The sequence below is a fragment of the Schistocerca gregaria genome, chromosome 1 (genome assembly GCF_023897955.1).
Source record: "Schistocerca gregaria isolate iqSchGreg1 chromosome 1, iqSchGreg1.2, whole genome shotgun sequence".
Taxonomy (NCBI): domain Eukaryota; kingdom Metazoa; phylum Arthropoda; class Insecta; order Orthoptera; family Acrididae; genus Schistocerca; species Schistocerca gregaria.
In genome coordinates, this window is record NC_064920.1 from 787,851,890 (window position 1) to 787,871,812 (window position 19,923).

The 19,923-nt window shown below is 43.2% G+C and overlaps 1 protein-coding gene across 1 annotated transcript in view; it reads left to right on the plus strand.

The window, feature by feature from the left end:
- Positions 1–19,923, plus strand: part of LOC126269481 (peroxidase-like) — a 188,311-nt gene that overhangs the window by 44,582 nt on the left and 123,806 nt on the right. The window contains exons 3-5 of the mRNA XM_049973997.1: positions 3,780–3,932; positions 15,032–15,082; positions 19,115–19,307. Coding sequence (XP_049829954.1) covers positions 3,780–3,932; positions 15,032–15,082; positions 19,115–19,307 — 397 coding nt within the window. The remainder of the gene's footprint in view (positions 1–3,779; positions 3,933–15,031; positions 15,083–19,114; positions 19,308–19,923) is intronic.

Consider the following 19,923-nt stretch of genomic DNA (forward strand, 5'->3'; position numbering starts at 1 on the left):
TTCAAGTAGAAGTACCTCCCATGCAACGCAATTCCAGCCGTAAGTCTGTATGACCTGTTTTTCTCCTCATCATCTCAACAATCGTTTCGTGAAGTTTATTCCCATTTACCAAAACAAACCTGTTAAAAAAAGCATTTCGGCTCTTAAGGAAATGTTCAACCTCCAAAATCACCTCATCGCAGTTCTGCAAATGCCTGTCCGACGATGGTTTACTTATCTGAAGAAAGAAAAAAATATTACCAGGTGCCATGACTACTATAATGTATTTTTGTTTCTTAGACTACTTGGTTCATTTTTCGGTTTCTTATACAAGACGTGATCATTGTCGAAGAAAATAAAGTATTAGCCACAGTTAAATTGCTTCCACAAGATATCCTCAGATAATGTTTGCAAACATTCATAACTCACATTCGGCAAGAACATACACTACTGGCCATTAAAATTGCTACGCCAAGAAGAAATGCAGATGATAAACGGGTATTCATTGGACAAATATATTATACTAGGATTGACACGTGGTTACATTTTCACGCAATTTGAGTGCATAGATACTGCGAAATCTGTACCCAGAACAACCACCTCTGGCCGTAATAACGGCCTTGATACGGCTGGGCATTGAGTCAAACAGAGATTGGATGGCGTGTGCAGGTACAGCTGCCCATGCAGCTTCAACACGATACCATAGTTAATCAAGAGTAGTGATTGGCGTATTGTGACGAGCCAGTTGCTCAGCCACCATTGACCAGACGTTTTCAATTGGTGAGAGATCTGGAGAATGTGCGAAGCCGTTGGAATCCAACACGGCGTTCCGTATTACCCTCCCGAACCCACCGATTCCACATTCTGCTAACAGTCATTGGATCTCGACCAACGCGAGCAACAATGTCGCGATACGATAAAGCGCAATCGTGATAGGCTACAATCCGACCTTTATCAAAGTCGTAAACGTGATGGTAGGCATTTCTCCTCCTTACATGAGGCATCACAACAACGTTTCAGCAGGCAACGCCGGTCAACTGCTGTTTGTGTATGAGAAATCGATCGGAAACTTTCTTCATGTCAGCACGTTGTAGGTGTCGCCAACCTTGTGTGAATGCTCTGAAAAGCTAATCATTTGCGTATCACAGCATCTTCTTCCTGTCGGTTAAATTTCGCGTCTGTAGCACGTCATCTTCGTGGTGTAGCAATTTTAATGGCCAGTGGTGTAATAAGGTAATTCCTTAACAAAGTGTTACTACAACTGGCATTTCTTAAATTTCATACATTCGTTACTATACCTGTTATTATTATTATTGCCGTAAATACTACTCACGTAATTTTGCTAGTAGAGTTGCGCTCTACCAAAACTACGGTTCGGTAGTTTTGGTGCACTACATAAATGACGTAGTAAATGGTAGAATTATCGGTACTGATGGGAAACGAAACATAAAAGAATATGTGATAGAGAATCTGGGAGCCGACGACTTGTATTTATTTGATTGATTGTTTTCACATAATTCGAACTGCACATCATTCACTGCGTATTTTCTATCCTTACAAAATATAAACTGCACTTCATAAGTAATAAAAATTAACTGCTCGCCTAACTTCTGTGTTTTTATGTAACTAAAGCAATTACTTTTGATGGAAGTACGGTTAACACACACACACACACACACACACACACACACACACATACACACACATATATATATATATATATATATATATATATATATATATATATATATATTAACTAATAAAACGTGCTTCATCATCATCAAAGGCAAGAGTTTCCCGTTATTGAGCAATGCGAAATTAGTTTCTGGACAACAGAAATATGTACACTATGTGATCAAAGGTATCCGGACACTTGGCTGAAAATGACTTACAAGTTTGTGGCGCCCTCTATCGGTAATGCTGGAACTCAATATTGTGTTGACACACCCTTAACCCTTAGCCTTGATGATAGCTTCACTCTCGGAGGCACACGTTCAGGTCGGTGCTGGAAGCTTTCTTGGGAAATGGCAGCCCATTCTTCTTGGAGTGGTGCACTGAGGAGAGGTATCGTTGTCGGTCGGTGAGGCCTGGCACGAGGTCAGCGTTCCAAAACATCCCAAAGGCGTTCTATAGGATTCATGTCAGGACTCTGTGCAGGCCAGTCCATTAAAGGGTTGTTATTATCGTATAATCACTCGGCCAAATGCCGTGGATTATGACCAGGTGCTCGATCGTGTTGAAAGATGCAATTGCCATCCCCGAATTGCTCTTCGACAGTGGGAAGCAAGAAGATACTTAAAACATCAGTGTAGGCCTGTGCTGTGATAGTGCCATGCGAAACAATAAGAGGTACAAGCTCCCTCCATGAAAAACACGAACATACAAGAACAACACCGCCTCCGAATTTTACTGTTGGCACTACACACGCTGGCAGATGATGATCAGCTGGTATGCGCCATCCCCACACGCCTCCATCGTATCGCGACATTATGAACCGTGATTCGTCACTCCACCAACGTTTTTCCACTGTTCAATCGTCCAATGTCTACGCTCCTTACACCAAGCGAGGCGTCGTTTGGCATTTACCAGCGTGATGTGTGGCTTATGAGCAGCTGCTAGACCATGAAATCCAAGTTTGCTCATCTCCCGCCTAAGTGTCATAGTACTTGCTTTGGATCTTGATGTAATTTCGAATTTCTGTGTGATAGTCTGGATAGATGTCCACCTATTACTCATTACGACCCTCTTCAACTGTCGGCGGTCTCTGTCAGTCAACAGATGAGATCGGCCTGTACGCTTTTGTACTGTATGTGTCCGTTCACGTTTCCACTTCACTGTCACATCGAAAACAGTTGACCTAGGGATGTTTAGGAGTGTGGAAATCTCGCGTATAGTCGCATGACACAAGTGACACCCAATCACCTGACCACGTTCGAAGTCCGTGAGTTCCGCGGAGCGCCCCATTCTGCTCTCTCTCACGATGTCTAATGACTGCTGAGGTCTCTGATATGCAGTACCTGGCACTAAGTGGCAGCACAATACACCTGATATGAAAAAATATGTTTCTGGGGGTGTCTGGGTACTTTTGATCACCTATTGTATATAATTTCTAGCAAGTATTGAAGCGATGTTTGATATTGTTTTGTTTTGCGGTTTTTTATTTCAGCTTTTTGTTGAGGAATTGAGTTTTCTAGACAAATCTTATTGTTTTCTTTATTTTTGCCACAACGTCCCGCTGTTTCACGTTAGAAATCAACAATTTAGAATAAAACCTGAATTAATTTCAGTTTTGATATGAATACTGTTAACTTTCATGTAACAGACAAGAGGATAAGTATGTATAACAAAAGTGTTATGTAGCCTACTATGCACTTTATATATTCTCTCTCGGTTTCTAAATACTTCACCGCTTCCGCTTTTTAGGGATCTTTAGTACGAGACTGATCGCATATGTAAAGAAAGATATCGTTAGGAGGTAACGCCCGATAGGTATGCAAAAAACCTAATGCACAGCTTATGTGGGTACGACCTCAACTGGCCTGCTAGTGAAGTTACAGTAGTCTACGTTTGCTTAGGATAGTCAACGGTAGCCTACGGTGGTTTTATGACTTCAACTGCTAGATAACAAAAGTAAATAATTGTCTACCCTTTCACCGTATTTGTACTAGTGATGGACTCGATCTCGCACGAAACATTTTACTGGTGAATAATGCGCTTTGCTTTAGTACGTATTAGATGTAGCAGACCAGAGACTACGTGAGCAGTACATAAATAAATGGTGGTGCTTTTGGTGTCCTCAGGCGACTCAGCGGGAGCAGCAGGAGCTGCAGGTGCTGTTGCAGGCGCAGCTGAGCGGCGCGCCACCTGTGCAGCAGCAGCAGCAACAGCAGCAGCTGTTGCCTCTGCCGCTGCCGCCGCCGGTGCCTATAGAGCTGCCGGACCAGCTGCAGCAGGTACGCAACGAGTCACAGCAGAGCGTTTGGCTGCAAGGCAAACAGATGTCACCACTGTGTTCGTGAAGTAACATGTGTGGGCCTGTAACAGGCTAGAAACAAATTACAGTATTCACCTAAAGTTAAATGAATATAGCCTATGATGCATAGGATCTGCGAGAGGTAGCCAAAGTTTTAACTGTCAAATCGAAAACGATCTTTGTTTGTTGGTAGAAAATCACGCGCGAGATAACTTGGCCGCTACACAGAAACGTATTCCCGTTCTCAGCGCTGCCTTAGTTTTCTGCTGCCTAATGAGCATTGTTCTTCGCCTGATATAAACGAAAGATTCTCTGCGCGGTTCAGCGCATTGTGGCAATGGAGAAGCACGAACGCCGGCTGTTCTGCAATATTCCTCAAACGAAGCTATTCGATAACATTAAGAAAGATTCTGATTTAGTGGGCTCTTTTTGCAGCTTCATGATGAACTGCATGTAATTTCGTTAATGATCATAGTTATTATGATATTTCTACATTAAGTCTCGCGTTACAGAGGGGTACTTTATGCCAAACTTTTGAAAATATTTTAAACTAGTCAGTTACTTTAAATTTTAAAATTTTGAATAAATTTTTTTTTTTGCTTTTAATGAATTCTTCTACCAAATTCCATAAACGTTTGAAATTTTTCAGTCGAACTTAACTCAAGAATTTAAATGTCAGTAGCAGATGTCACTTTTCCCAGAGAATGTGGTATTCAGTATTTACTGGTTCAGGGCCTTACTTACATATCAGTAGCTCTGCAAAACGTGTGTTGAGAGTAAAAGTCAACAATAATCAATGAAATTTTCATTCTTTAAATTTTTTTGTGGCGGTAGTAAAACTGGTAGCACATGTTATCGAAAGTGCATTGATATTGCTAAAAGGTATTTTCAGGTTATGAACTCTACTTACACAACTGTCTTTTTTTTGTGGCCATAAAGTAACCTCCCCTTGGTAGTATGCATTGTGAAAAATGCCTTGGTATTGTTAGGGTTAAGTAAGCTACTGCGCCAAATTCGAATTTTTGTAAACGAAATGAGTGATTACTATGAGTTTCTGTTTGCTACGTGTTAGGTCATACACTGCTGCATACAAAATGTAGCTAATATATCGCATTTTTCTTATAAATTTGAGACAATACCTATAGCTATCTCCAGTTTCAATGTACGCAAATGACAGAATGAATGTGAAATATGCATAACATGCCTAATATCTCATAAACATTTAGAGACATCAAAACGAGGTTTGGTAAATCATAGCAGGCTAAACAGTATTTTGCCATATATCTACCGTGTGAAATTGCTATAGATGAATAACTACAGATTTTTTCGATGAAATGACGAAATTATTTTAGGGTTGTCGTCATAACCTATTCACCTGGATTGTCCTAAATCGTCTGTATAGTAGAAGTTTCAGAATTCTATCTCAATTGCAAGTGAATCAGCGTGTTAGTGAGGTGATATTCTTTAAACATCGCTGTGTTTTTGCAAAAGCAGCTAATTTTAAGATGGCAATAAAAGGAAGAAAATATGACTTACAATTCACGCGAAAATAACAGACTCCTTCTGTTGCAATTCCAACGTAATCCTATAACCCACTGTGTTCTTAAAAACAAACGGTTGGCTTGTAGAATTATTGATCGTCCTGGCATAACGTGTTAATATTATCCATCGCAGGTTCACTAGTTGTCGCTTACAAGTTATTGCTTCTTAGCAGGCTTAAGCTGTTGCGCTATACCTCCCCTACAGTGCTGGCTACTGGCCACTAGCAACACAACTCCCAAAACTACAGGGTGTTTCAAAAATGACCGGTATATTTGAAACGGCAATAAAAACTAAACGAGCAGCGATAGAAATACACCGTTTGTTGCAATATGCTTGGGACAACAGTACATTTTCAGGCGGACCAACTTTCGAAATTACAGTAGTTACAATTTTCAACAACAGATGGCGCTGCAAGTGATGTGAAAGATATAGAAGACAACGCAGTCTGCGGGTGCGCCATTCTGTACGTCGTCTTTCTGCTGTAAGCGTGTGCTGTTCACAACATGCAAGTGTGCTGTGGACAACATGGTTTATTCCTTAGAACAGAGGATTTTTCTAGTGTTGGAGTTCGACTGCCTAGAACACAGTGTTGTTGCAACAAGACGAAGTTTTCAACGGAGGTTTAATGTAACCAAAGGACCGAAAAGCGATACAATAAAGGATCTGTTTGAAAAATTTCAACAGACTGGGAACGTGACGGATGAACGTGCTGGAAAGGTAGGGCGACCGCGTACGGCAACCACAGAGGGCAACGCGCAGCTAGTGCAGCAGGTGATCCAACAGCGGCCTCGGGTTTCCGTTCGGCGTGTTGCAGCTGCGGTCCAAATGCCGCCAACGTCCACGTATCGTCTCATGCGCCAGAGTTTACACCTCTATCCATACAAAATTCTAACGCGTCAACCCCTCAGCGCCGCTACCATTGCTGCACAAGAGACATTCGCTAACGATATAGTGCACAGGATTGATGACGGCGATATGCATGTGGACAGCATTTGGTTTACTGACGAAGCTTATTTTTACCTGGACGGCTTCGTCAATAAACAGAACTGGCGCATATGGGGAACCGAAAAGCCCCATGTTGCAGTCCCATCGTCCCTGCATCCTCAAAAAGTACTGGTCTGGGCCGCCATTTCTTCCAAAGGAATCATTGGCCCATTTTTCAGATCCGAAACGATTACTGCATCACGCTACCTGGACATTCCTCGTGAATTTGTGGCGGTACAAACTGCCTTAGACGACACTGCGAACACCTCGTGGTTTATGCAACATGGTGCCCGGCCACATCACACGGCCGACGTCTTTAATTTCCTGAATGAATATTTCGATGATTGTGTGATTGCTTTGGGCTATCCGAAACATACAGGAGGCGGCGTGGATTGGCCTCCCTATTCGCCAGACATGAACCCCTGTGACTTCTTTCTGTGGGGACACTTGAAATACCAGGTGTACCGCCAGAATCCAGAAACAATTGAACAGCTGAAGCAGTACATCTCATCTGCATGTGAAGCCATTCCGCCAGACACGTTGTCAAAGGTTTCGGGTAATTTCATTCAGAGACTACGCCATATTATTGCTACGCATGGTGGATATGTGGAAAATATCGTACTATAGAGTTTCCCAGACCGCAGCGCCATCTGTTGTTGACAATTGTAACTACTGTAATTTCGAAAGTTTGTCTGCCTGAAAATGTACTGTTGTCCCAAGCATATTGCAACAAACGGTGTATTTCTATCGCTTCTCGTTTAGTTTGCCTACTATGCCATCTGCGCAGGTTGGGACCAAGTTATTCTGTTTGCACTCCACATGTCTGCAGTCCGTGTGCACACTGATATCACCGATCGAGGTGGCGCAGTGGTTAGCACACTGGACTCGCATTCGGAAGGACAACGGTTCAATCCCGCGTCTGCCATCCTGATTTAGGTTTTCCGTGATTTCCCTAGATCACACCAGGCAAATGCCGGGATGGTTCCTTTGAAAGGGCACGGCCGACTTCCTCTCCCATCCTTCCCTAATCCGAGCTTCTGCTTCGTCTCTAATGACCTCGTTGTCGACGGGACGTTAAACACCAATATCCTCCTCCTCCTCCACTGACATCGTTGGGCCACGGTGCCACAGCGCGCGCTAAAGGCGCCAAAACAAACTGGTGCAACAGACTAATTAAGTAGAGTACTGTGCGGCAATTCGTTTCCTACACCTGAAGTGGAGCAACACTGCAATAGCTGATGCATAGTTGGTAGACGTGGACGACAAACAAACATCAACATGTGAACTGTGGTGCTTCTAACTTTGTCTGAGCCGGCCAATGTGGCCGAGCAGTTCTAGGCGCTTCAGTGCGGAACCGCGCTGCTGCTACGGGCGCAGGTTCGAATCCTGACTCTGGCATGGATGTGTGTGATGTCCTTTGGTTAGTTAGGTTTAAATAGTTCTAAGTTCTAGGAGACTGATGACCTCAGATGTTAAGTCCTATAGCGCTCAGAGCCATTTCAACCATTTTCGGTTCCCTTGAAACGTCCCCTTGGAAAAATTATACATGACTGTGCTTAAACTGACACACAATATTTTTAGCGCAACGCAATCTGACTTTCAATAATCCCTACAAGAGAATGGCCCTGACTAACATTAACCTGTACCTTCCACAAATCACTTACCTCACCAAAAATCTTCGTTACTCGAACTACTGCAATACAGCGAGCGCCACTACTCCCATCTACATCTACATCTACATCTACATCCGTACTCCGCAAGCCACCTGACGGTGTGTGGCGGAGGGTACCCTGAGTACCTCTATCGGTTCTCCCTTCTATTCCAGTCTCGTATTGTACGTGGAAAGAAGGACTGTCGGTATGCTTCTGTGTGGGCTCTAATCTCTCTGATTTTATCCTCAAGGTCTCTTCGCGAGATATACGTAGGAGGGAGCAATATACTGCTTGACTCTTCGGTGAAGGTATGTTCTCGAAACTTCAACAGAAGCCCGTACCGAGCTACTGAGCGTCTCTCCTGCAGAGTCTTCCACTGGAGTTTATCTATCATCTCCGTAACGCTTTCGCAATTACTAAATGATCCTGTAACGAAGCGCGCTGCTCTCCGTTGGATCTTCTCTATCTCTTCTATCAACCCTACCTGGTGCGGATCCCACACTGCTGAGCAGTATTCAAGCATTGGGCGAACAAGCTTACTGTAACCTACTTCCTTTGTTGTCGGATTGCATTTCCTTAGGATTCTTCCAATGAATCTCAGTCTGGCATCTGCTTTACCGACGATCAACTTTATATGATCATTCCATTTTAAATCACTCCTAATGCGTACTCCCAGATAATTTATGGAATTAACTGCTTCCAGTTGCTGACCTGCTACTTTGTAGCTAAATGATAAGGGACCTATCTTTCTATGTATTCGCATCACATTACACTTCGCTACATTGAGATTCAATTGCCATTCCGTGCACCATGCGTCAATTCGCTGCAGATCCTCCTGCATTTCAGTACAATTTTCCATTGTTGCAACCTCTCGATACACCACAGCATCATCTGCAAAAAGCCTCAGTGAACTTCCGATGTCATCCACCAGGTCATTTATGTATATTGTGAATAGCAACGGTCCTATGACACTCCCCTGCGGCACACCTGAAATCACTCTTACTTCGGAAGACTTCTCTCCATTGAGAATGACGTGCTGCGTTCTGTTATCTAGGAACTCCTCAATCCAATCACACAATTGATCTGATAGTCCGTATGCTCTTACTTTGTTCATTAAACGACTATGGGGAACTGTGTCAAACGCCTTGCGGAAGTCAAGAAACACGGCATCTACCTGTGAACCCGTGTCTAAGGCCCTCTGAGTCTCGTGGACGAATAGCGCGAGCTGGGTTTCACACGATCGTCTTTTTCGAAACCCATGCTGATTCCTACAGAGTAGATTTCTAGTCTCCAGAAAAGACATTATACTCGAACATAATACGTGTTCCAAAATTCTACAACTGATCGACGTTAGAGATATAGGTCTATAGTTCTGCACATCTGTTTGACGTCCCTTCTTGAGAACGGGGATGACCTGTGCCCTTTTCCAATCCTTTGGAACGCTTCGCTCTTCTAGAGACCTACGGTACACCGCTGCAAGAAGGGGGGCAAGTTCCTTCGCGTACTCTGTGTAAAATCGAACTGGTATCCCATCAGGACCAGCGGCCTTTCCTCTTTTGAGCGATTTTAATTGTTTCTCTATCCCTCTGTCGTCTACTTCGATATCTACCATTTTGTCAACTGTGCGACAATCTAGAGAAGGAAGCACAGTGCAGTCTTCCTCTGTGAAACAGCTTTGGAAGAAGACATTTAGTAATTCGGCCTTTAGTCTGTCATCCTCTGTTTCAGTACCATTTTGGTCACAGAGTGTCTGGACATTTTGTTTTGATCCACCTACCGCTTTGACATAGGACCAAAATTTCTTAGGATTTTCTGCCAAGTCAGTACATAGAACGTTACTTTCGAATTCATTGAAAGCCTCTCGCATAGCCCTCCTCACACTACATTTCGCTTCGCGTAATTTTTGTTTGTCTGCAAGGCTTTGGCTATGTTTATGTTTGCTGTGAAGTTCCCTTTGCTTCCGCAGCAGTTTTCTAACTCGGTTGTTGTACCACGGTGGCTCTTTTCCATCTCTTACGATCTTGCTTGGCACATACTCATCTAACGCATATTGTACCATGGTTTTGAACTTTGTCCACTGATCCTCAACACTATCTGCACTTGAGACAAAACTTTTGTGTTGAGCCGTCAGGTACTCTGTAATCTGCTTTTTGTCACTTTTGCTAAACAGAAAAATCTTCCTACCTTTTTTAATATTTCTATTTACGGCTGAAATCATCGACGCAGTAACCGCTTTATGATCGCTGATTCCCTGTTCTGCATTAACTGATTCAAATAGTTCGGGTCTGTTTGTCACCAGAAGGTCTAATATATTATCGCCACGAGTCGGTTTTCTGTTTAACTGCTCAAGGTAGTTTTCAGATAAAGCACTTAAAAATATTTCACTGGATTCTTTGTCCCTGCCACCCGTTATGAACGTTTGAGTCTCCCAGTCTATATCCGGCAAATTAAAATCTCCACCCAGAACTATAACATGGTGGGGAAATCTACTCGAAATATTTTCCAAATTATTCTTCAGGTGCTGAGCCACAACAGCTGCTGAGCCCGGGGGCCTATAGAGACATCCAATACCATGTCTGAGCCTGCTTTAACCGTGACCTTCACCCAAATCATTTCACAATTCGAATCTCCGTCAATTTCCTTCGATACTATTGCACTTCTTATCGCTATAAACACGCCTCCCCCTTCACTGTCCAGCCTATCTCTGCGGTATACATTCCAATCAGAGTTTAGGATTTCATTACTGTTTACGTCTGGTTTCAGCCAACTTTCTGTTCCTAGTACTATATGGGCGTTGTGACCGTTTATTAATGAGAGCAGTTCTGGGACCTTTCTATAGACGCTTCTGCAGTTTACTATTAGCACATTAATATTGTTATTCCTTGTTGCATTTTGCCTACTCCTGCCTTGCCGCGTCTCAGGAGGCGTCTTGTCGGGCCTAGGGAGGGAATTCTCTAACCTAAAAAAACCCCATGTGCACTCCACACGTACTCCGCTACCCTCGTAGCCGCTTCCGGCGTGTAGTGCACGCCTGACCTATTCAGGGGGACCCTACATTTCTCCACCCGATAGCGGAGGTCGAGAAATTTGCACCCCAGCTCTCCGCAGAATCGTCTGAGCCTCTGGTTTAAGCCTTCCACTCGGCTCCAAACCAGAGGACCGCGATCGGTTCTCGGAACGATACTACAAATAGTTAGCTCTGATTCCACCCCGCGAGCGAAGCTTTCCACCTTCACCAACTCCGCCAACCGCCTGTACGAACTGAGGATGACCTCTGAACCCAGACGGCAAGAGTCATTGGTGCCGACATGAGCAACAATTTGCAGTCGGGTGCACCCAGTGCTCTCTATCGCCGCCGGTAGGGCCTCCTCCACATCTCGGATGAGACCCCCCGGCAAGCAGACAGAGTGAACACTGGCCTTCTTCCCCGACCTTTCCGCTATTTTCCTAAGGGGCTCCATCACCCGCCTAACGTTGGAGCTCCCAATAACTAATAAACCCCTCCCCCCGTGTGCCTGCTCGGACCTTGCTGAAGGAGCAGCCACATGTCCACTCACAGGCAGAGCGGGCGATGCCACACGGCCAGCCTCCACATTGACCCTCCGCCTCGTGCGCCGCGAACGCCGCTGAACCCGCCACTCCCCTTGGGGAGAGGGTGGCCCAACCGCGCCCGGTACCCGCGAAGATGTCTCGACAGCAGGGACAGTGGGTGAAGCATCTAACACCTGGGGTGCACCATGTGACGCACCAGGCTCCCCACTGCCGCTACACTCCGAGGCAGCAGCCTGAAGACGGCTGACCGCAGCCATCAACACGCTCAGCTGTTCGCGAAGAGTGGCCAGCTCCTCCTGCGTCCGTACACAGCAGCCACACATCCTAGCCATCCTAAGAAATCAATTTACTATAGAGTGTTAATCAGCTTTTAACTAGACAGCTAATTCACTATGGGCGGTTGATTATTGACTAAACTGTGATTGCTAACCACTTCTTGTAGAAACAAGGAAAATAGCACTACCTGTCTCTGGACGGTATTGAAAACAAACACTAGCACTACGAGCACTATGGCTGACTAAAGGGACTCTCTGACTGTATTCGAAACACACACGAGATCTATGGAACACTTAATAGCACTCTACTATTAAAGCTTCCTAAAAGCAAAAACACGCAGAAGAAGATGTGACAAGTAAGAAAAATACAGATAATACTTAAATTAAGGTAGCTCGCTGCACAGCAGACGTGAAGCAGACGGCGGTTAGGGCGACACTGACACTACTGGCACTATGGCTGACTAAAGGGACTCTGACTGTATTCAAAACAAACACGAGATCTATGGAACACTTAATAGCACTCTACTATTAAAGCTTCCTAAAAGCAAAAACACGCAGAAGAAGAAGTGACAAGTAAGAAAAATACAGATAATACTTAAATTAAGGTAGCTCGCTGCACAGCAGACGGCGGTTAGGGCGACACTGACACTACTGGCACTATGGCTGACTAAAGGGACTCTCTGACTGTATTCAAAACAAACACGAGATCTATGGAACACTTAATAGCACTCTACTATTAAAGCTTCCTAAAAGCAAAAACACGCAGAAGAAGAAGTGACAAGTAAGAAAAATACAGATAATACTTAAATTAAGGTAGCTCGCTGCACAGCAGACGGCGGTTAGGGCGACACTGACACTACTGGCACTATGGCTGACTAAAGGGACTCTCTGACTGTATTCAAAACAAACACGAGATCTATGGAACACTTAATAGCACTCTACTATTAAAGCTTCCTAAAAGCAAAAACACGCAGAAGAAGAAGTGACAAGTAAGAAAAATACAGATAATACTTAAATTAAGGTAGCTCGCTGCACAGCAGACGTGAAGCAGACGGCGGTTAGGGCGACACTGACACTACTGGCACTATGGCTGACTAAAGGGACTCAGCTAAAGAAAAGATTCAAACTACGGAAGTCATTAACTACTGATAGGCACAGGTAGCAAATGAAAGATTTTAATAGGGAACAAACAATATATTTACCTTAATAGTCATAATATATATATCAGTTCATGACATCAATTCTTACAAATTTCAAAACTCCGCCATCTCTCTCCCCACGTCCACCACTGCTGGCGGCTCACCTCCAACTGCGCAACGCTACGCGCTGTTCACATCTAGCTGCCGCTGCCCAACACTACAATGGCAGACAACAATGCAAACCAGCCACAGACTGCTCACAGCACAGCCAGTGGTTTTCATACAGAGCGCTACGTGGCGGCGGTGTTACCAATAAAAAAACCTAAACAGCCTACTTACACCCTAATGAAATCTTTATGATTACCTCTCGTATATAGTTTCTTTTCTCTGTCGGATTAGGGTCAAAAATAAGGGATCTTGACTCCAAGTAAAAAAAAAATGTGACTCGTAATATCATTGGAGTTAATGCATTTACACACGCCTCAGCCGTTTCCTATGTAGGCACCTCAGTTGATGGGACACTGCAGTGAGGAAGGAGCAGCATTTCACCGCCACCACAGGGGCCTGCCGTAAGTGACAATAACGAAGCACCAGCTGCTATAGTAGAGGCTCCACAGTAATCATCGTGAAACTTCTGCTCTCTTTAAAAGTGACTTCAACCGCTTTCAGCAATTTTTATTTCTATCATTATTGCCAGCCACCTGCTTCACTAACGCATCGGCAACATTCTTACGTTTTGAACTGGGCGTTTATACCTACCTACGAATTACTATAATTTGTTGACTTGTCTTGTAAACCTCATGCAATTGGCGTTCATTGTCGCTATGTTCTGCCTATCTTTGTCAAAGTCTATTACTGCACTAACATAGCACAGAAATAAATACAAATGTATATTTCTAACGCAAATATGAAACTATGTCAGTTGCACCCATAACACATCAGTGACACTACGGTGTTCTCCCGAATGCAAGCGAAACGTACGTAAATGACTGACCACCTATAGTAGAAACCGTTTTATCAAGTAATTCCGTGTCGTCTTATGTGTAAAATGAACTTTTAGCTGAATTTATATTTTCAAATGCGATTCTTTAGTAAAAGAACTCATCTCACCAAGTTTCCCGGAGTTAGACTTGCAGCCCGACAGCTCTGTTGTGTGAGAAGCCGACTATGGTTGTTAGTTTATGTTTCCTCGAAGGAAATACTCTCACTGAATGCCAGGACCTCTGCAGCAATTGTATGGCTTGCAAATTATTGAGATTCTGAAATAATTATCCAAAACGCTTGTCACCTGTGTTTATGAAGAGATGGAAAATTTTATGAAAACGCGCTCTTAGTGTAACATGAATTTGTAACGACCGCGGAGGCATCTGTAGTTCAACCTTATGGAAGGATGTTACCAACAGAGAACAACGTACATTGATAGTGAGGCAGTTTGATAGGCTATCTAACTTGTAGTGATCTCAAAATAATGTAACAAGACTAACATATTTCGCCACATTTGCACTTTAGCATCATACAGACATCAGCCAGTTTTTTCCGATTAACATTTTCCGAAAATTCGTGAAGTATGCAAAAACACTTGTCTAAACCACAGAAAGGAAAAAAAAACAATTCTTTTGTTTCATTAAGTAACACATGGAGGAATATCGCCATAGTTACTAAATGACACTGTTTGGTGTACAATTTTATTGCTATTCTTGATTTTATAATCGATTGTTAACACTGTTGAATTAACTGAAAAGTAAGTTTGCAATAATGGTGGCATTTGTATATGTCTACGGAATAGAGTACGTAACTCATTCTGAGAGTAACTCATTATTGTACGGCTTCGTTTGGCCATGGTCACTGACAAAAAATTACTAGTGAGTTACATAAATTCACTGCTTTCTAAGTGTATTCGTTATTCAATTATCTCATATTTTGTTTGCCTTGCAGATACAGCCAATTGCTCCGCCGGTACAAGTGGTGCAAGTTGAAATTCCAACTGTAAGTATCAGTAGTTTCTCATCTTTCTGATAGAGAAATCTAATTTAGTTTTTACTGAAATATCAAAGTTGGGAGATAACTATTCATTCTCTACCTCATTCTCTCTTCATTACAACGTACTCTTTTCTCTAATCGCCAAACATAAAATGTAATTGAAAGAAAATTCAGTAAGCGTGCAACGTTCAAGTAAGTGTTATTCTGTCAAAGACTGACATTATGAGATTGTGTTTTTCAGAGAAACATGTCTATAACTTCTTATTGAAATTAATACAGATCAACCATTACCGTTTATTGAAAATGGTTTTTACAATTGTCCGTAACGATTTCACTAATCCACTGCAACTGTGTTTTTTAAAACAGCTTTTCGGACGTTTTCAGTCATACCTCTGTATGACTCGTAAACATGTTGTTACAAGGTGCTACAGGTGTCGTCACACTCTACCCCCTCCTTGCTAATTTTGCAGATATTAGGTTAGCAAACAACTTTATAGCAAAGTCAACATAACATGTTCATCTCAGCATATTTAAAGGTATTGTTGACGCAAGATTGTAGTTTGTGAGTGTGCTGGTAAAGGTGGCATACTATTGTACTTATTGATCTTGATACATACGCCAGTGATTTAGTTATTAAAATAGCTGTACTTTCAACCGTCTTATTTACCCAATGTCGCTATTCGAAATTTTAGAGAAACTCCACTAGCATGAGAGGGGGAAGCTACAAGCGTGTAATATCTCTGTTACAAAGCTCACTAATGTAATGGCCGTGTGTTTATACCCTTACAAGTTGCACCTTATGTTTAATGTTTATTTTGCTTTCCAATTACGTTTTGTCTGAGAAAATAGGACTGTCATCATTAAAATGTGACAGCACTCAAAACATACAAACTTTTGTTGAGTCGCTACACTGAGCAAAATTTCTGTTTACTTGACTCTCAAATTAATTCACCGTACGATTAAAATAGAGCGCTGCTGTTTGTAGTAAAGTTAAGTTTCTCACGAAACTATCTTCTTCCATATATTTTTCTATTCATGTAGCATTCACAAAGTGACCGAATTCGTCCTGGGCGTCGTTTACTGAAGCTATTTCAACTGTCGGTTGCGGACTGTTCGGCTCTCTGCTTGCAGTATTCGTCAGCTTCTGTGACTACGCAGAGACTCGCTGGGACGTACTCATATATTTTTCCCAATTACTGTCGGCCGATCCGTTGATTTCCCGTTACAAAAGAGATATGTGACTGCAATGTGGATGCCCATACCAAATCAGTAAAACTCACTTCTGAAATGTCATTGTCTTGTTCTAGCAGGATGACGTGGATGAAATTCGAGGACAAGATACATTTTCTCAGCTTTACTTTTGTGCATAACTGTATGAAACCGAAGTCGCGTTCGGAATTTAATAATTTAAAAGGGTTTCTATGCTCAACCACATTTGTAACGTTAATCACCTTAAAAGTCGATCACATCAAAACCGATGCGTTTCGCGAGAGCAATCTTGCATATTTACACATATAAAGAATACACATACACATATACAGAATAACTCATCGAATAGAAGTTCATGACTGAGACTAAGTTGTCTTCAAACAATCCTGTTGGAGGAACATCCGCAACTGAGCATTATACCAGAGGTTGAAAATACCGCTTCAGTTGTAAAGTTCTTTTATTATGACACGATCGGTTTCGGGCTCTTATAAGGGATCCCTGTTCTGCGCTCATAGGTAGCACGCAGCGCCTAGATACGTCCACCGGGGCGCTCGGGGGCCACAGCACCAAGTTACGACACCTGAAGTTGGGCTTATAAGAGTCCGAAACCGGTCGTGTGATAATAAAAGAACTTTCCAACTGAAGCGGTATTTTCAAGCTCTGGTAAGTTGTCTTCGTTTGCTTCACTCGACAATCCTCTGACCGGGCACTATTTCCGTCGTAGCCATGGAGCCTGTCGAATTACGCAGTATCCATGGTCAGTAGCATGTATTATTCAACTTGTCACGTTATCCTCGTGAGTGTGAATAAGGAAGATTTCGAATGAAAATTATTTTTAGTTTTGAACCAATCTGTAACTTCTGTGCGATGAGATATTCTGATTTTAAGGGTATTAACATTACAAGTGTGTCTGGGCGGAAACATTCTCTTAAATTATCTCAGCGTCTCAAGCCATTTCTACTAACTGCTGAACTACAGTCTATTGAGTTTTTCAGTATGACTGAAAAGTGGTGTAGTATTATACCAAACTATGCAAGATGTACCGTAATTAATACTGAAAACTGATAGAGGTGCAAGTAGACAGCCAATGAGCCACCTTTTGTCATAGTAGGCATCTCTCCTACACAGCCGGCCGGTGTGGCCGTGCGATTCTAGGTGCTTCAGTCTGGAACCGCGTGACCGCTATGGTCGCACGTTCGAATCCTGCCTCGGGCATGAATGTGTGTGATGTCCTTAGGTTAGTTAGGTTTAAGTAGTTCTAAGTTCCAGGGGACTGATGACCACAATCCCCTCAGAGCCATTTGAACCATTTTTTTTCTCCTACACGCTGTGCATTTTATTCTCGTCAGTCGCCCTCCTCCAGGATTCTTTCCTTCCATCTGTTGGCAGATTTCTACACTTATATTTTGTTTTTTCCTAACATCGTTTCAATCTTCTCCTCTTCCTTTATCCTTTCCGGTTCTGATAATATTGAACCTGGCTTTAAATGTGCGAAGCTAATCGATGTCATTCTAAATGCCCTTTACCATTGCTAATATATTATTATTATTAGTTATTATTAATAGTATTATTACTGAGAAGGTTTTATGGTACGTTTGGATGCTGATCGGGTGTAAGAGAGGACCTTAAGGCCCTAATCTGGTCGGGCTGAATAAGCAATAAATAAGTTCAAAATGGTTGAAATGGCTCTGAGCACTATGGACGTAACATCTGAGGTCATCATTCCCTTAGGCTTAGAACTACTTAAACCTAACTAACCTAAGGACATCACACACACCCATTCCCGAGGCAGGATTCGAACCTGCGACCGTAGCAGCAGCGGGGTTCCGGACTGTAGCGCCTAGAACCGCACGGCCACAACGGCCTGCAATAAATAAGTAATAAATAAATAATAGAATCAACAACACTCTATTAAAAATAACTCAGCAGACGAGACGTTTACGAAATAATTGTAAATGTGTGGTTACAAGCAGCTACTGACTACAGTGTGAAGTATTGTCCTAGTTAGTCACATGTGAACGTGACGACTTAGTCGACATCTAAGTGAGCTCAAATTTCGCCCAAGGCTTCAACACGTTGCATGTTACAATTTACTGTACATACATGTTAAAGGGGGTGTTTCACGAGTCTTGCTTGCATTCGATTACAATACTGCACATTGCAATGAATTAATATTTTTTTCAAACACCTCTAGACCATGTCTTAAATCTTGACAACCGTACACAATTCGCTACTCTACTTATACACCCGTATTCTTTAGGTGATTGAGGCAGAAAAATTTAGAGGACTGAGGTCAGGTGATCTTGGACGACACGGTAAAGCCTCCGCTACACCTACCCATTTTGGACCTACTGGCGCGTTAGAAGTGTTACATCAACAGCAGTATATAGCAGTGCCACTTCACGTATCCACCACATTCCTCAACAATGGGCTGTGGGTGAAATTTGAGCACAGTTAGTTGGTGATTTAATCGAAGAGTTTGCCTTTCAAATACATCTGTACCAGCTAGGACTGTACTCGATGCTGATATCACTGATGGCTCGTAACCACACATTAGCAAATATCTCGTAAACGCCAAGTCTGATGACTTATTTTTACTAAACGGTTGTTGATTCTACTATTACACCGTTTCACCCTATAAGTTTTGAGTAATTATGGTAAACCCTGAATATCTGTAGCACACAAACTGGGCCTGCCATTTGGAACATGTGGAATAACCCGATATTTATTGTGAAGAAACTGAGACGATGCTTTGTGAGATATTCCGCAGCAGTCAGCCAGCTGGCAGCTGTAGCGTAGCGTCCTGACGGTGCCGCGCGGCGCTTGCAGCAGGTGGTGGTGGAGGTGCAGGAGGTGGGCTCCGCGCCGCCCTGCTCCACGCAGTCCGGGCTGGCGGGCGCGTGCCGGCCGCTCGTGCAGTGCATCACCTTCTACGCCGAGGTGCCCGAGCTGCGCCGCCAGCCCTGCCGTCTCCAGGACAACGAGCTGGGCGTCTGCTGCCCGCTGCGCAGGGAGTCCGCAGGCAAGTCCTCTCTCCGCTCTGTTCTACTCTGTACTCGCACATGCTCAAGCTCTCTGTACGATCTGGGACCTGAGGAGTATTCTCATTCAGCAAATACAATATTTGCTCAAGTGTCAGATCTCACACCTCCACATTAGCGTATGGCGCACTGACATCAAAGAATAGTGTCCGTCGAGACGCGCAGGTATTGAGTACAGCAGATATATTAATATAAGCATTTAAAATTATAAGCATTGTGGACAAAAGCTTACCCAATCCCAAGAGACATAAAGCCAACACCGCGTTACCTCTCCTCTAACCTTGCTCATCACCTCATTTCGGCAAGAAAGAGAGTCCACAATGTTATTCCATGTGCGTCTGAAGCTACCCACTGATGATTAGGCCCCGAAGTGCTACAAAATTCTTGCGGGTGTTTATTGCTACGTTTCATCGGCTACTATAAATGGTCTCACGCATTTATTACGGGTATGAATGTTCGAAAGAACAGACGTCACTCGGAATCCGCAACTGTGATACGTACGTAAATTGAAGGGGGAGGGGAGAAAGGAAAGGGAAGGAACTGAAGATATCAGCTGCATCAGGACTTGATGCGGAATAGGCGGCGACGAGTGAAAAT